The sequence below is a fragment of the Schistocerca cancellata genome, chromosome 1 (assembly GCF_023864275.1).
Source record: "Schistocerca cancellata isolate TAMUIC-IGC-003103 chromosome 1, iqSchCanc2.1, whole genome shotgun sequence".
In the NCBI taxonomy this organism is placed as follows: Eukaryota; Metazoa; Arthropoda; class Insecta; order Orthoptera; family Acrididae; genus Schistocerca; species Schistocerca cancellata.
Genome location: NC_064626.1, coordinates 673,765,861 through 673,783,763, shown reverse-complemented (window position 1 = coordinate 673,783,763; position 17,903 = coordinate 673,765,861). Strand labels below are relative to the sequence as shown.

The window sequence follows — 17,903 nt, the reverse complement described above, 5'->3', positions numbered from 1 at the left end:
CTAATACAGTGTATATCCACCTTTCGCAGCAATGCAGGCTGCTATTCTCCCATGGAGACGATCGTAGAGATGCTGGATGTAGTCCTGTGGAACGGCTTGCCATGCCATTTCCACCTGGCGCCTCAGTTGGACCAGCGTTCGTGCTGGACGTGCAGACCGCGTGAGACGACGCTTCATCCAGTCCCAAACATGCTCAATGGGGGACAGATCCGGAGATCTTGCTGGCCAGGGTAGTTTACTTACACCTTCTAGAGCACGTTGGGTGGCACGGGATACATGCGGACGTGCATTGTCCTGTTGGAACAGCAAGTTCCCTTGCCGGTCTAGGAATGGTAGAACGATGGGTTCGATGACGGTTTGGATGTACCGTGCACTATTCAGTGTCCCCTCGACGATCACCAGTGGTGTACGGCCAGTGTAGGAGATCGCTCCCCACACCATGATGCCGGGTGTTGGCCCTGTGTGCCTCGGTCGTATGCAGTCCTGATTGTGGCGCTCACCTGCACGGCGCCAAACACGCATACGACCATCATTGGCACCAAGGCAGAAGCGACTCTCATCGCTGAAGACGACACGTCTCCATTCGTCCCTCCATTCACGCCTGTCGCGACACCACTGGAGGCGGGCTGCACGATGTTGGGGCGTGAGCGGAAGACGGCCTAACGGTGTGCGGGACCGTAGCCCAGCTTCATGGAGACGGTTGCGAATGGTCCTCGCCGATACCCCAGGAGCAACAGTGTCCCTAATTTGCTGGGAAGTGGCGGTGCGGTCCCCTACGGCACTGCGTAGGAACCTACGGTCTTGGCGTGCATCCGTGCGTCGCTGCGGTCCGGTCCCAGGTCGACGGGCACGTGCACCTTCCGCCGACCACTGGCGACAACATCGATGTACTGTGGAGACCTCACGCCCCACGTGTTGAGCAATTCGGCGGTACGTCCACCCGGCCTCCCGCATGCCCACTATACGCCCTCGCTCAAAGTCCGTCAACTGCACATACGGTTCACGTCCACGGTGTCGCGGCATGCTACCAGTGTTAAAGACTGCGATGGAGCTCCGTATGCCACGGCAAACTGGCTGACACTGACGGCGGCGGTGCACAAATGCTGCGCAGCTAGCGCCATTCGACGGCCAACACCGCGGTTCCTGGTGTGTCCGCTGTGCCGTGCGTGTGATCATTGCTTGTACAGCCCTCTCGCAGTGTCCGGAGCAAGTATGGTGGGTCTGACACACCGGTGTCAATGTGTTCTTTTTTTCCATTTCCAGGAGTGTATATTTGTCCAACGAATACCCGTTTATCATCTGATTTCTTCTCGGTGTAGCAATTTTAATGGCCAGTAGCGTAGTAAGAGAGATCCTGCTAGAGGTATCAGCCGAAATGCTTTCCGCACACGCAGTGAGCAAAGGGATGTGCGGCGGTGGGGCGACGGCAGCGACACTCACGAGCACGTTGGCGATGGTGGAGCGGCCGTCGTCGGCGCCGCGGCGGTCGGTGGCCTTGACGTCGAAGCCGAAGACACGGCCGGCGTCCCTGCGGAAGGAGGAGAGGGCGCGCACGCGGCCGCTGGCGGCGTCCACCGCGAAGCGCGCCTGCGGGCCTGAGCCGGCGCCGCCCAGCAGCGAGTAGCGCACCTCGCCGTTGGCGCCCTCGTCCGGGTCCTCCGCCTGCACAAGCCGCGCGCACACACCTCACCACCGCGCTCTGCACTACACACGTGAGTAATCGTACAGGAATGCTGGCTGTCACACCCCGAGGAGAAAATCCTCTGTCTCCGTAAAAGGAGAAAATTGTAACAATCAGAAAAAATGATCCCTGTAAGAAAAGTGTAGTACTCTCATAATAGTATACTATCTTATAAAAGTATATTATCTTTAACAAAATGATGAGTTTATACGTGTAAACATATTGAGCACAGTGACCATCACAAAGAAAAGTAACAAAATTTTACATAGAAGAGTCTTAATAGCATAATATCACTTTTAGGTTGACTGCTCGACATCAGTGGATGGTATCCACAGTTCCTGCTCTGTGCTATCGCCTCCATAAGCCATTATTGGAGTACGTTCTGAAAAAGACCCACATCTGGTGGAAATCTGCGCACACTTATGAATGGAAGTGTTTTTATGCGATGAGGACTTTTCTACTTATTACACTAAAACAAAAACGCAACGGCCTTGCCGCAGTGGATACACCAGTTCCCATGAGATCACCGAAGTTAAGCGCTGTCGGGCGTGGCCGGCACTTGGATGGGTGACCATCCAGCCGCCATGCGCTGTTGCCATTGTTCGGGGTGCACTCAGCCTCGTGATGCCAACTGAGGAGCTACTCGACCGAATAGTAACGGCTCCGGTCAAAGAAAACCATCATAACGACCGGGAGAGCGGTGTGTTGACCACACGCACTCCTATCCGCATCCTCAACTGAGGATGACACGGCGGTCGGATGGTCCCGATGGGCCCCTCGTGGCCTGAAGACAGAGTGCTTACACTATAAAAAAAAAAAAAACTACGCACCACGAAGGAATTATCCGAACGGAATATAAATCGGTAAATGTGGTGCACATGTAAGGAAAAATAAAGACGGCATGACATATTCATGGAAAGAGCTTCACGAACTAAGCAAGCCTATAATGCGTTGACCGAACTCTGGCCTTTATGCAAGCAGTTATTCGGCTTAACTTTGACTGATAGATTTGTTGGTTGTCCTCCTGGGGGACATCGTGCCACATAATGTTGCGGGCTTTCAAAATAATATAATGTGATGGTGTGGCCCTCAACTACGTACCCTCAGAATCAGAGTTGAAATATTAAACATTTTGGCTGGTTTCGTTGTCTAGGGGCTGGAATACATAGTTCCCGCATTACAAGCCAAATACAGCTGAGTCTACAGTATACAATATGAATATACACATGAATCGAATGGTCGAAGATTCCTATCACTCGGCAATTGCGAATTTTAAATGTAACATTTATAAACGATATATGGAAATTAAATAAAATCTGCAGGTACTATTTTTAACGACTTTAAATGATGATTATGATAACACAAGTACCTTTATGAATGCCGTTTATTACTGCAAACAATTATTGGTGTCGATGGTCCAGCAATTAAATAAAATATAAGTTGAACAACAGGGAAAAAATAGATTCCTACTTCGGCCGCATCTCGTGGTCGTGCGGTAGCGTTCTCGCTTCCCACGCCGGGGTTCCCGGGTTCGATTCCCGGCGGGGTCAGGGATTTTCTCTGCCTCGTGATGGCTGGGTGTTGTGTGCTGTCCTTAGGTTAGTTAGGTTTAAGTAGTTCTAAGTTCTAGGGGACTGATGACCATAGATGTTAAGTCCCATAGTGCTCAGAGCCATTTGAACCAAGATTCCTACTTCAAGTAATTAGTTATGAACAACAACATAGCTTGCGAGATATTCACTTCTAAACGCATCCTACGTCTTCACTGCAGAAGTCGGCACTACGAAATATTTCTGTCTCCCGCGACCACGCGCAAACTGCCCCACTCTCCAGGTCTTTTCTGCGACCGCCCGTCGCGCCTTCGCGTCCTGCACTCTCTGTGTCCCGTCCAGTACTGATGCTCCTCCCACACTTCCATACAGTCTCTCCACGTGTCCTTCTTGGAACGATCGCTGTGATTGGCTAGAGCCATCCCGCCCTGTCTCCAAGCCAACACACACTCATAAACGTAATGAAAAACATTCGAAATATTGGATTTACATTTAAATCACTTGAAATTAAATACATATTCCTACGGCTGGACCATAAACACACTCTAACACACATTATTAAATACATAACCTAATTAAATAAACATATATCAAAGGAATAGAACCGAAGGTAGGCTAGTAGCCTACTGTCTCTGTGCTTTATAAAACGTAGTAAATATTTAACCAATTTCTTCATGAATAGTATACATCGGATATAGACAAAGACACAGACGAATAAATATATTTATAAGCATGCTGCTACCGTTTTGTCCGCAGCTCGTGGTCGTGCGGTAGCGTTCTCGCTTCCCACGCCCGAATTCCCGGGTTCGATTCCAGGCGGGGTCAGGGATTTTCTCTGCCTCGTGATGACTGGGTGTTGTGTGATGTCCTTAGGTTAGTTAGGTTTAAGTAGTTCTAAGTTCTAGGGGACTGATGACCATAGATGTTAAGTCCCATAGTGCTCAGAGCCATTTGAACCATTTTTTTGCTACCGTTTTTCGTCCACGAGAGTCAGAGGGCCATGGAAACGGGTTCCTAGGTAGATGCCGTGTTTCTTGTCTTCCGCAATACGTTTGATACAGTTCCCCACAGTCGTTTAATGAACAAAGTAAGAGCATATGGACTAACACACCGATTGTGTGATTGGATTGAAGAGTTACTAGATAACAGAACGCAGCATGTCATTCTCAATGGAGAGAAGTCTTCCGAAGTAAGAGTGATTTCACATGTGCCGCAAGGGAGTGTCGTAGGACCGTTGCTATTCACAATATATATAAATGACGTTGTGGATAACATCGGAAGTTCACTGAGGCTTTTTTGCGGATGATGCTGTGGTATATCGAGAGGTTGTAACAATGGAAAATTGTACTGGAATGCAGGAGGATCTGCAACGAATTGACTCATGGTGCAGGGAATGGCAATTGAATCTCAATCTAAACATGTGTTATGTGCTGCGAATACATAGAAAGAAAGATCCTTCATCATTTAGCTACAATATATCAGGTCAGCAACTGGAAGCAGTTAAATCCAGAAATTATCTGGGAGTAGGCGTTAGGAGTGATTTAAAATGGAATGACTATATAAAATTAATCGTCGGTAAGCAGATGCCAGACTGAGATTCATTGGAAGAATCCTAAGGAAAAGCAGTCCGAAAACAAAGGGAGTAGGTTACAGTATACCTCTTCACCCACTGCTTGAATACTGCTCACCGGTGTGGGATCCGTACCAGATAGGGTTGATAGAAGAGAGAGAGAAGATCCAACGGAGAGCACGGAGATGATAGATAAACTCCAGTGGAAGACTCTGCAAGAGAGACGCTCAGTAGCTCGGTACGGGCTTTTGTTTGAGTTTCGAGAACATACCTTCACCGAAGAGTCAAGCAGTATATTGCTTCCTCCTACGTATATCTCGCGAAGAGACCATGAGGATAAAATCAGAGAGATTAGAGTACACGAACAATACGACACTGGAATAGAAGAGGGAACCGATAGAGGCACGCAAGATACCCTCCGCCACACACCGTCAGGTGGCTTGCAGAGTATGGAGGTAGATGTAGATGTTGATAGTAATGGGCCACTTTGACCTGCAATAATTCATGTACTATTCAAGTTACATGACTGTAATTATAGCAATTTTGATTTACACTAATAGCTTTCTAAAGACAAGTCGAGCGACAAAATCGGATGAACCGTTTATATTTTGGAAATTCGTTGCTGGGTGTTACTTGTATAATTTATCGTCAGATACTAAACTTCAAACTAATAAAGATATTGAAAATCTGATTACACCATCAGAATCGTCGTGCAAATAATGGTAATGTACATGTTTCTTTTTGAGACATCATGATTCGTCTGGCTACTGTTTATTTCTGTACGAACTGTCAAATGTCTGCCATTAAGATTTTACAATTCCGCCATCTTTGGCACTACCGGCATACAAATCTCCTTCACCGACACAAAGCCCATTCCTCGACACAGCGTCAACATGGAATCCCCAGCCACGTGGTCAGTCTGGACCACGCGCTGCGGCTACTACCCTTCTTGCTCCGGCTAACGTTCGGCACCATGTGGTCGCTGACGAGCCCCGGTTTGCCTAGCGGCCCGTGCTGTGGTCGAAAACTCCGAACTTAAAATATTTCCAGGGCGCCACAACTCGCCCGTTACCTCACACTGTCCAGTTGACGCATTAGTTCGTCAAAATCCTGAGCCGGTTGGTGGGCCTGCCCGTAATGTTCCACAAGTTCCCAGTTGGGTGAGACCAAGAGACCTTGATGGCCACTGTAGGATTTGGCAAGCACGAAGCCAAGCAGTAGAAACTCTCTCCGTACGCGGGCGGGCTTTATATTGCTGAAATGCAAACCCATGATGGCTTCCCATGAAGGGCAATAAAACGGGGTGTAGAATATCGTCGACAAACCGTTGTGTTGTAACGATGCCGTGTGTGACAACCAAAGGAGTCCTTCTATGAAGAGAAATGGGACCCCAGACCATCACTCCCAGTTGTCAGGCGCCAGTCATATTGATATCCTTCTGCTGTCCAGATGGTCTCCAGACATGTATTCGTCCTGTAATCTTATTGACTGGAGTAGAATTGTCTTCAATGATGACTCCCGCTTCAAATGGTTCAAATGGCTCTGAACACTATGGAACTTAACTTCTGAGGTCATCAGTCCCCTAGAACTTAGAACTACTTAAACCTAACTAACCGAAGGCCATCACACACATCCATGCCCCACACAGTCCTCCACACGATAAGGTACTCACAAGGCAGTTTATAAAAGGCCAGAGGACGGCAACAGCAAACCGTCTCCATTGGCATCTGGATCTTGTCCATGAAAGAGCAAGGCGGAATTCCAGCTTTTCCCCAGTGCTCATAGTACGATTCTGACTATGAGTACCCAAACTGGAGAAGGTCTAAGGTAATTCATATGGTTTAGGCGGTAAGCTGACGTCTTAGAAAAGATGCTTAACTAGTTCATTCTGCACGCTGCATTGTGCTATTGGATGTAACATGACCTTTGTTTCCCGACGTTCGTCTACGAAGCTTATACGTGACTAGAGAATCGATATCTCATACTTCCACACATTGACATTGTACTAACCTCTGTTATTTAACTTTTTCTTCAAAATACAAGTCAAACATCAAGAACTGCCAGTTGCAAATTTATATTTGAATTTATTTAACACGACATTTACTTTCTCAGTTTTCGGCTTGAATTATTCTGCAGAGTTTCTGTAGATCGTGTAGATTGTAAAGCAAGCCATCTCAGAATTTTGACATCCTATTTCATGTTGCATTGTTGAAGGCTTTCTGAGTGTCAAGAAATGTAATAGAACTTAATGCATGTAAACAATGTGCACCAGACGACAGAGTGATACGATCTGTCAGTTGTCACCCGTCGCCCCTCGGCCCGCCCACAGTACCTTGACAGTGAGTATGTGGTGGCCGTAGGTGGTGGAGGTGGGGATGGCCGTCACCAGAGGTCGCCCGCTGCCCAGGAAGCGGGGCGAGTTGTCGTTGACGTCGCGAACCAGCACCACCACGCGCGCCTCGTCGTGACCTGCAGCACACAATTAGTCTTCTTCTCAATTAACGCTGACCGGGAGTTGTTACTAGAACATGTTCATCCAAAGATCTTGAACTACGCACTTTTCTATTGTGATAATTCGTTACACGTTGCATTAAAGTTTTTGTAAAAGATGAAACAGATTTTTATGATTGTATCATTGGATTAATAATTACGAAACATCTAACAGACAACTATTTTTTTATACACTGAAGTTTGATTAGTAGTCTCAGGCACTGTTTATGGATTTGTCTGATCGTTTAAGTGAATGGCAGTTTATTTTCTTTTCGATTATAGCTAGTTCTTAATTTCGGTTATTGGTTTTGTTTGTTTGTGAATTTCAAATAGCCACATCATAGAATAACTAACTTATGAATAACGTCTTGAATTTTGTATATATGTACACCAAAAGAAAATAATAATCAAAGCCCATTTACACTGCCGCGTGATCGGTCCATGGATCTGCAAGAAATTTATAATAATAACCTGCAGTAGTTCAAGGCTTACTATGCTGACGCTCTTTTACCTACAATGTGTAAAGGGCAAACTCTTGTACGTGATAAGCCATTACAAACGCCTGAGTACCAGTTACAAGTTACATTGCCAGGTCTACGATTGCATCATCTCTGGACATAACCCAAGATCGTTGAAAAATGATTATACTATTCATCGATGCTGTTTACATGTAAGATCGAGTGAGGCTATTAAAGCAACTGTTAATGAACCCGACGTATCTGATTTTTCTCCCATTTAGTTTTTCCTTATTTTCGTGTATACCTGCGTCTAGCAATTTTTAAACATATGTCGTGCGAGCTAACTCCTACATTAGGATAATGGAGTCAGAGAAAAATTGAGAAAAACATTTTTATGGGAACATCTTACCATGTGGCGAACGTGTCTTCAGGGCCTAAAACAACAGAAACACAAGACTGTAGCAACGATAGCTGATAGTATTTCAAACGAGATCAACAAGAGCGCGCCAGCTCTCGCCTCTGCTTGGCATCATGGCAGCAAGAAGGAGAATGTGTCAGCCTAGAACAGTTGAAAACAGGAGCATCGCCAGGCTAGATGTAAACTAGAAGGCTCCAAGCCCGCGGCCCATCCGCTTAGTCTCCACTCAACTTGGTTGCACGAGGAAGAGGGTGAATAAACGTCGTTAGCTTGATGGAACTTGCCAAACGTGACCTATACTACCTCGCCCCGTGATAAAGCCACACGCTCAACACGTGCAGCCACACGGCTGTCCCTCGGCTGTATCCACCTGGTCACAGGTTGGGAGGGTGCCGAGTACGCAGGCGTGACGCGGTTCCTTTACTGAGTACTGCGAGCCGCGGTGTAGCGACGTTGGCCAGGACCCTACTGTGTTACACGTCTGCACGTGCTCGTCCGCGTGAAGACGAGAGAGTGAACTGTCGGCCGAGTGAAACCGAGTAGCATGAAAAGCGAAGTGAGGGGAACGAGAGCCGCTCACGCGCCAGCGCCACGCGGACGCACTACGCCTACAGCAGCGGTCGTCAAACTGCGGTGCGGTTCTTAACCACATTATGTAACTGTGTGCACTTAGCAGCTAACAGCCGAATACAAAAACGCCAACTAACGTTATGAGCTTCTTAATCCTTTCAGACTTGAAATATTAAAAATTTGGTTGTTTTGACTTTTTCTTTTTTTTATTCGATTACTAGATGTGCATTGTTTAATACATATGGGTTGATCTGAAATGGAGCCACTACGCATGAAACGTCGTTGCTTTTTGTGGTAAAGCAAAATGTATTTCCTTTCTGCAGACAGGCATGGGGCTGCTTCACAGAGACCACATTTCCATCTGATTGTGTGAGGTTCCTTCCTTGCGCCGTGCGGGGTAGCCACGCGGTCTGGGGCGCCTTGTCACGGTCCGCGCGGCTGTACTCCAGACGTACATTCTCAGAAATTTCTTCCTAAAATTAAGGCCGATATTTGATATTAGTAGACTCATCTTGCCCAGGAATGCCCTTTTTGCCATTGTTAGTCTGCTTTTGATGTCCTCCTTGCTCCGTCCGTCATTGGTTATTTTACTACCTAGGTAGCAGAATTCCTTAACTTCATCTACTTCGTGACCATCAATCCGATGTTAAGTTTCTCGCTGTTCTCATTTCTACTCTCATTACCTTCGTCTTTCTCCGATTTTCTCTCAGTCCATACTCTATACTCATTACACTGTTCATTCCATTCAGTACAACATATAATTCTTCCTCGCTTTCGCTCAAGATAGCAATGTCATCAGCGAATGGTATGACTGATATCCTTTCACTTTGAATTTTAATTCCACTCCTGAATCTTTCTTTTATTTCCATAATTACTTCCTGGATGTACAGATTGAACAGAAGGGGCGAAAGGCTGCATCCATGTCTTACACCCTTTTTAATACGAGCACTTCGTTCTTGGTCGTCCAGTCTTATTATTCCCTCTTGGCTCTTGTACATATTGCATATTACCCGTCTCCCCCTATAGCTTACCCCTATTTCAGTCAGAATTTCGAACACTTTGCACTATTTTACATTGTCGAACGCTTTTTCCAGGTCGACAAATCCTATGAACGTGTCTTGATTTTTCTTTAGTCGTCCTTCCATTATCAACCGCAACATCATAATTACCTTCCTGGAGCCTTTACCTTTCTTAAGGCCAAGGGTTCGTCATTTAACACATCCTCAATTTTCTTTTCCATTCTTTTGTATATTTTTCTTGTAAATAACTTGGATGCATGAGCTGTTACGCTGACTGTGCGATAACTCTCGCACTTGTGAGCTCTTGCCGTCTACGGAATTGTGTGGATGATGCTTTTACGAAAGTCAGACGGTATGTTGCCATACTCATACATTCTACACACCAACGTGAATAGTCGTTTTGTTGGCACTTCCTCCAATGATTTTAGAAATTCTGATGGAGTGTTATCTGTCCCTTCTGCTCGTCTTACTGCTAAGATTTGAAACAAGTAAAGCAGTTCAAGCTGCATCCGCTGTGGGGCAGACTCTGCTAGAGACGTAGTCGCAGATGTAGCTACTGTGCATATGCCACGAAATGAAAAAAATCCTACAGCCACACTGTCTGAAAGGGTTAAGAGGAGCTTCTTAAACGTATTGCGTTACTGCTCAGTACCGAACAAAAATGCTTACGGGAACAATAAAATTTTACGATGTGTTTCATTTTTATTGACGTTTTTGGATTCGGTCGTGAGTTAAGTAAAGTTCGCCGCTTTACATTAGGGGCAGAAGCATACCTGGCGTGGCCACTGTGGGATATGAGAGCGGGGATGTTTCATTCCTTGACTTCCAGTACTAATAACCAGTGACGTACGCGAGTCAGGTGCTATGGTGAATATCAAGCAACACGGATCCGTGAATGCGCTGGATATGAGAGCGGGGATGTTTCATTCCTTGACTTCCAGTACTAATAACCAGTGACGTACGCGAGTCAGGTGCTATGGTGAATATCAAGTAACACGGATCCGTGAATGCGCTGGATATGAGAGCAGGGATGTTTCATTCCTTGACTTCCAGTACTAATAACCAGTGACGTACGCGAGTCAGGTGCTATGGTGAATATCAAGTAACACGGATCCGTGAATGCGCTGAGTGTAACAGTAAACTGAAACAGAGAGCACTCAACACGAATTGGTCCCAGTGATGGCGGCTTTTAACAGTCAGTACTTGGGGACCGGCGTACACCTTACGGCGCCATACTATAGCTAGTCTGTTGCGGACTCGTAAGAAAGCAATTTATGTGCGTTACACAAACAGCAGTTGACCGGCGTTGCCTGGTGAAACGTTGTTGTGATGCCTCGTGTAAGGAGGAGAAGTGCGTACCATCACGTTTCCGACTTTGATAAAGGTCGGATTGTAGCCTATCGCGTTGGTCGAGATCCAATGACTGTTAGCAGAATATGGAATCGGTGGGTTCAGGAGGGTAATACGGAACGCCGTGCTGGATCCCAACGGCCTCGCAACACTAGCAATCGAGATGACAGGTATCTTATCCGCATGGCTGTAAAAGATCGTGCAGCCACGTCTCGATTCCTGAGTCAACAGATGGGGACGTTTGCAAGACAACAACCATCTGCACGAACAGTTCGACGACGTTTGCAGCAGCATGGACTATCAGCACGGTGACCATGGTTGCGGTTACCCTTGACGCTGCATCACAGACAGAAACACCTGCGATGGTGTACTCAACGACGAACGTGGATGCACGAATGGCAAAACGTCATTTTTTCGGATGAATCCAGGTTATATTTACAGCATCATGATGGTCGCATCCGTGTTTGTGCGACATCGCGGTGAACGCACATTGGAAGCGTGTATTCGTCATCGCCATACTGTCGAATCACCCGGCGTGATGGTATGGGGTGCCATTGGTTACACGTCTCGGTCACCTCTTGTTCGCATTGCCGTCACTCTGAACAGTGGACGTTATATTTCAGATGTGTTACGACCCGTGGCTCTACGCTTCATTCGATCCCTGCGAAACCCTACATTTGAGCAGGATAATGCACGACGGCATGTTGCAGGTCCTGTGCTGGCCTCTCTGGATACAGAAAATGTTCGACTGCTGCCGTGGCCAGCACGTTCTCCAGATCTCTCACCAACTGAAAACGTATGGTCAATGGTGGCCGAGCAACTGGCCCGTCACAATACGGCAGTCACTACTCTTGATGAACTGGGGTATCGTGCATGGGCAGCTGTACCTGTGCACGCCATAGAAGCTCTGTTTGACTCAATGCCCAGGCGTATCAAGACCGCTATTACGACCAGAGGTGGTTGTTCTGGGTACTGATTTCTCAGGATATATGCAACCAAATTGCGTGAAAATGTAATCACTTGCCAGTTCTAGTATATTTGTCCAATGAATACCCGTTTATCATCTGCATTTCTTCTTGGTGTAGCAATTTTAATGGGCAGTAGAGTAATATGTCAGAGGAACGGTGTCACTATTGGGGTTGTTGGGCAGAGAAGTTGGGCGACAGGTGTCCTAGAAGGGGGAGGAGGGCTCACCCAGGTCTCCGAGGTCTGGCGGGTAGAGCAGCACGAGGCGGCCGCGGCGGCTGTAGGTGGCGCGCACGGTGGCCTCGAGGCGCGGCGTGGCCTCGCGGTCCGGGCTGGCCACCAGCAGCAGCGAGCTGTTGTCGCGGCCGATGGCGAACCAGGCGGCGTGCCGCGACGGCGCCACGCTCAGGTTGAGCGGCAGGCCGCGGTAGGGCGCAGACACGTTCAGCGCCGCCACCACCACCGGCGTCTCGCAGTTCTCCTCCACCGACACCTCCAGGTACCGAGGCGAGAACACCGCCTGCCGCGCCGACGAACCTTCCGGCTCCGGCTGCACCTCCACCTGTCGCACACACCAACACACACGTCTATAACGTTAACGCTGACGTCCTCACTGAGTCTGTTTCAAGTTCAAAATGAGTCTTTGGGATCTCTTGTTTTCCAGCATGCATTAAAGTTAAAATCTTCTGGGTTGTTAGGCCGCGTCATATTTCCTTCTAAACTAATCCACGATTCGACCCCTCCGCTGCGATCTTCTTCAGATGTTTCGGTGTCCACTAATGCTAGAATACTGTTCTAATAGTAGTGGACACCGAAACGTCTGAAGAAGGTCCAAGCAGAGGGGTCGAAACGTCGATTATTTTAGAAGGAAATATGATGCGACCTAGCAACCCACAAGATTTTAAATTTTGCGACAACGGCCACGAAATCCTACGGACTTACATAGGCTTAGAGATTGTCCGTAGACACAGTGGACAGACATGGAAGTACACTATGTGAGGAAAAGTATCCAGACACCCCCAAAAAACATACGTTTTTCATATTAGGAGCATTGAGCCGCCACCTACTGCCAGGTACTCCATATCGGCGATCTCAGTAGTCGTTAGACACCGTGAGTGAGCAGAATGGGGCGTTGATCGGAACTCACAGACTTCGAAAATTGTCAGGTGATTGGGTGTCGCTTGTGTCATACGCCTCTACGCGAGATTTCCACACTCCTAAACATCCATAGATCCACTGTTTCCGATGTGATAGTGAAGTGGAAACGTGAAGAGACACGTACAGCACAAAAGCGTAGAGGCCTTCCCCGCCTGTTGACTGACAGAGACCGCCGACAGTTGAAGAGGGTCGTAATGTGTAATTGGCAGACATCTATCCAGACCATCACACAGGAATTCCAAACGGCATCACGATCCACAGCAAGTACTATGACAGTTAGGTGGGAGGTGAGAAAACTTGGATTTCATGGTCGAGCGGCTGCTCATAAGCCACACATCACGCCGGTAAATGCCAAACGACGCCTCGCTTGGTGTAAGGGGAGTAAACATTGGACGACTGAACAGTGGAAAAAAGTTGCGTGAAGTGACGAATCGCGGTACACAATGTGGCGATCCGATGGCAGGGTGTGGGTATGGCTAATAACCGGTGAACGTCAGCTGCCAGCGTGTGGAGCGCCAACAGTAAAATTCGGAGGCAGTGGTGTTATGGTGTGGTCGTGTTTTTCATGCAGGGGGCTTGCACTATCACAGCACAGACCTACACTGAAGTTTTAAGAACCTTCTTGCTTCCCACTGTTGAGAGTAGTTCGGGGATGGCGATAGCATCTTTCAACAAGATCGAGCACCTGTTCATAATGCACGTCCTGTGGTAGCGTCGTTACCGACAGTAACATCCCTGCAATGCACTGGCCTGCACAGAGTCTTGACCTGAATCCTACAGAACACCTTTGAGATGTTTTGGAACGCCGACTTCGTGCTAGGCCTCACCGAACGACATCAATACCTCTCCTCAGTGCAGCACTCCGTGAAGAATGGGCTACCATTCCCCAATAAATGTTCCAGTACCTGAATGAACATATGCATGCGAGAGTGGAAGCTGTCGTCAAGGCTAAGGGTGGGCCAACACCATATTGAATTCCAGCATTACCAATGGAGGGCGCCACGAACTTGCAAGTCATTTTCAGTCAGGTTTCCGGATACTTCTGACCACATAGTGTAGCTTCACTCACCTACAGCTATGTATTGTGAACCAAATCGAGACCGTCACACCGCGGAAGTGAGGTTAAAGCGTCTGACTGTTCGCTCTGTTGGAATTGTCCATCGAGCTATTTAGAGAAGGCACATCACGACAATGGAAAATGCAAGTGGACGCATTAGTGTCAACGCAACAAAATATACAGAGGCAATGATTAATGAATTCAGGAGATGACAAAAACACAGAGGTAAAGATGCAGAAAAGCATTCGTTGCACGGGCTCAGAATGGTATCCCGATGCAAATTTCACCAGCCTATTAATCATCGCATGCAATCTTCGTCCGGCTCGGGCCACGGGCTGACACGTAGCCACACATTGTCAGATAGCACCTTAAAGTTATCCAATCGGTTACAACTACGCGGACTTTACAGGCCACAGGAGAAAATATGTAACGATACCGTGATCGATATCCTCGTCAGCGATCTACAAGGACTATCCACAAAGTTCGATAACATTTATGTTCCAGCAGTACAGACAATCAGAACTAAATCAGTAACGAAGAACCACCAGTGACATACTGAATGATACCACCTAGAAGAAGGCTTTTTCTCAGTACAGCACTGCATACATCGTTTTATAAAGGGTGACGATATTGCCTTTTAATAGTAATTTGGGAAGATGTTGAGAAGTAGAGTTGAAGAAAAAGCAGAAGAGAATAACGTAGAAGATTATCATATTAATAGCCGCGCGGGATTAGCCGAGCGGTCTCAGGCGCTGCAGTCATGGACTGTGCGGCTGGTCCCGGCGGAGGTTCGAGTCCTACCTCGGGCGTGGGTGTGTGTGTTTGTCCTTAGGATAATTTAGCTTAAGTAGTGTGTAAGCTTAGGGACTGATTACCTTAGCAGTTAAGTCCCATAAGATTTCACACACATTTGAACATTTTTATATTAACAGCTGGGTATTCGGCACTATCCGGGTATGTACTTATTCCAATCTTCTTCTAGTCCGTCTCCTCCTCTCTCCTCTCTATGACCATTTCCCTCTCCATCTCTTCATCCTCTTCCACGTTATCAAACTCTCCCCCAACAGGAGGCTGCTACTCCTGCAGTATTTATTTCCAGATTGTAACTAATATATACACCAAATTTGCTTTAAATCATTCCATTGTGTTTAGGGTGAGCTTTCTGCCCATGGCTCTGCCAGAATACGTACATGTCAAACATGTTTTCTAACTTATTTAACGTATTTAACGCGTATTGTACAGATATTTCACCAGCATGTATAGCGAATTTCGCCCTGCAGTTTCATTTTCACGCGGCTCAATGTTCACGGAGACGTATCTTCTGTACTATGTGCAGCAGAATGATATAATTTTCCAGTTACATTCACTGGTACACGAGAATAGTGTCTGCAAAATGCGTCGCGAATACAGTTTTTAGCGCCGGCCGGTGTGGCCGAGCGGTTCTAGGCGCTACAGTCTGGACCATGCGACCGCTACGGTCACAGGTTCGAATCACACACATCCGTGCCTCGGGCATGAATGTGTGTGATGTCCTTAGGTTAGTTAGGTTTAAGTAGTTCTAAGTTCTAGGGGACTGATGACCTCAGATGTTAAGTCCCATAGCGCTCAGAGCCATTTGAACCATTTGAACAGTTTGTAGCAAAGAAGTATTAAATGAAAACGTTATGCTTCAAGTGGTTTTTTACAGCGTGAACATCGGAAATTTAGTGAGCGAGAAACTTTTTTCCTTTCATTTTGTGGAAGTCGTCATCGAGAAGAAGCTTCGTAAAGATTTGAAATTATGTGTAAAGTTCGTTGTAAGTCTCCAATTCTTCTCATTCTCAAACGCTGGATGACTAAAGTACGTGTTTTCTCGCGTCGTGGACTATACTGTTTCACACCCGCACTGACACTCCTTTGATGGGTCGATGGTTCTTACCCCACAGTGTCCGCTCCGATAGCTGAGCGGTCAGCGTAATGGATAGCCGTCCTACGGGCCCGGGTTCGATTCCCGCTGGGTCGAGGATTTTCTCCGCTCAGGGACTGAGTGTTGTGTTGTCTTTATCATCATTTCATCACCATTCGGCGCGCAGGTCGCCCAATGTGGAGTCGAATGTAATAAGACCTTCACCAAGGCGGCCGGACCTGCCCCATAAGGGGTCTCCCGGCCAATGTCGCCAAATTCTCATTTCCATTTACCCCACTGTGATTCTTTCCAGACAGTAAGTGATACGTGTGCCAAGAGTGGCTGAAATTGGTCCAGTGGCGTAGATGGAGATGTGGAACACACATACGCACATTCATGCATATGTACATACGTCCATCCATTTTTATAACCTGTATGGATTGTGAATGAAGCAGACGACCAATAAAGACTCACAGACGACTGCCGTCACCTGTATTTAAAGATTGAAACGAATTAGAATGGTTCTGTGAAATGAACCACATATCAAGCAGGGACTGTTCAATTGTTAGATCGATTTCGGTTTGATAAGGTCATGATTTACCGCCAAGATTTTGCTGGTAAAATTTCTCTGTTGAACAAGTAGGTTCAGTCCAAACACCATCATCCTGTTCATAAAAGCATTTACAACAATATACTACGCCACATAATATGAATTCTTCTATGAATCTGATGATGGTTTGTGGACCGAAACTGGTTGTTCAGTAAAGAAATTTTGTCAGCAGCTCTTGGCTGAGCTGAGGGTCACCACCTTCTGAAAATACGACGGCGCTCCGGCCTACCTGTATGAGGGCAGTGGCGCTGAGGCTGGGCGAGCCCAGGTCGGCGGCGACGACCCTGGCGCTGATGAGGGGCGCTCGCTCGGCGTCCAGCGCGGCGCCGCCTCCGGACAGCGTGACGACGCCGGAGCGCGGGTCCACGGCGAGGGGCGGCGGCGGGGGCGGCGGCAGCAGCGGGCGGCGGCGCGCGCCGGGAGGCGGCGTGGGGGCGGCGTCCAGCAGCGAGAAGAGCAGCAGCGCGTTGCGGCCCGCGTCCGCGTCCCTGGCGGCCAGCCGCAGCACCTCCTGCCCCGCGGCCGCCGACTCGGGCACCGAGGCGCGGTACACGGGCAGCGGCCGCCCCGACGCGTCCGTCTCGATAGCCGAGAAGCTCTCGAACGCCGGCGCGTTGTCGTTCACGTCCAGCACCACCACCTGCGGCACCGGTACGGAAAAGCTCTGTGACCCTGTTTCCTGAAAGTTCTCCCAGCTGTGTGCTGAGCCTTGAAGTAAACAACTCGCCACTATTCCAAGTCTACGTAACAGCGCTAGAGGCCAGATAGATGGGGTCTTTCGCATCATGACGCCAGTATGAATACAGGCGAGCCGGAACCCTAATGAAAACTTTGCCGATGATGATCACTATAGTTTGCTGGACGTTTCGATATCCTTCGTGTTCAATTGTATATTGCAGACTAGTTCAATTTGTTTCCCTAGTTAACGCTCTGGCTGTATCGGACGGAGAATAACGGTACAGCAGGCTAGAAAGTGCAATACAGACTCGCATTATTGGCTATCAGCTTTATAATAAATGCCCTGTAATGTGATTTTCTTTTACAATTTACGATGAAGTTCTTACTTCAGAAGACTCTATTCGATACAGACATAGACTACGCGTTCATTACCTTGTAACACT

The 17,903-nt window shown here is 47.6% G+C and overlaps 1 protein-coding gene across 1 annotated transcript in view; it reads right to left on the bottom strand.

Moving 5' to 3' along the window:
• LOC126092881 (cadherin-89D) overlaps positions 1-17,903 on the bottom strand; it is a 407,126-nt gene that overhangs the window by 28,525 nt on the left and 360,698 nt on the right. The window contains exons 19-23 of the mRNA XM_049908645.1: positions 17,200-17,422; positions 17,012-17,112; positions 12,301-12,634; positions 7,134-7,270; positions 1,441-1,662 (exon numbers count right to left, since the gene is read on the bottom strand). Coding sequence (XP_049764602.1) covers positions 1,441-1,662; positions 7,134-7,270; positions 12,301-12,634; positions 17,012-17,112; positions 17,200-17,422 — 1,017 coding nt within the window. The remainder of the gene's footprint in view (positions 1-1,440; positions 1,663-7,133; positions 7,271-12,300; positions 12,635-17,011; positions 17,113-17,199; positions 17,423-17,903) is intronic.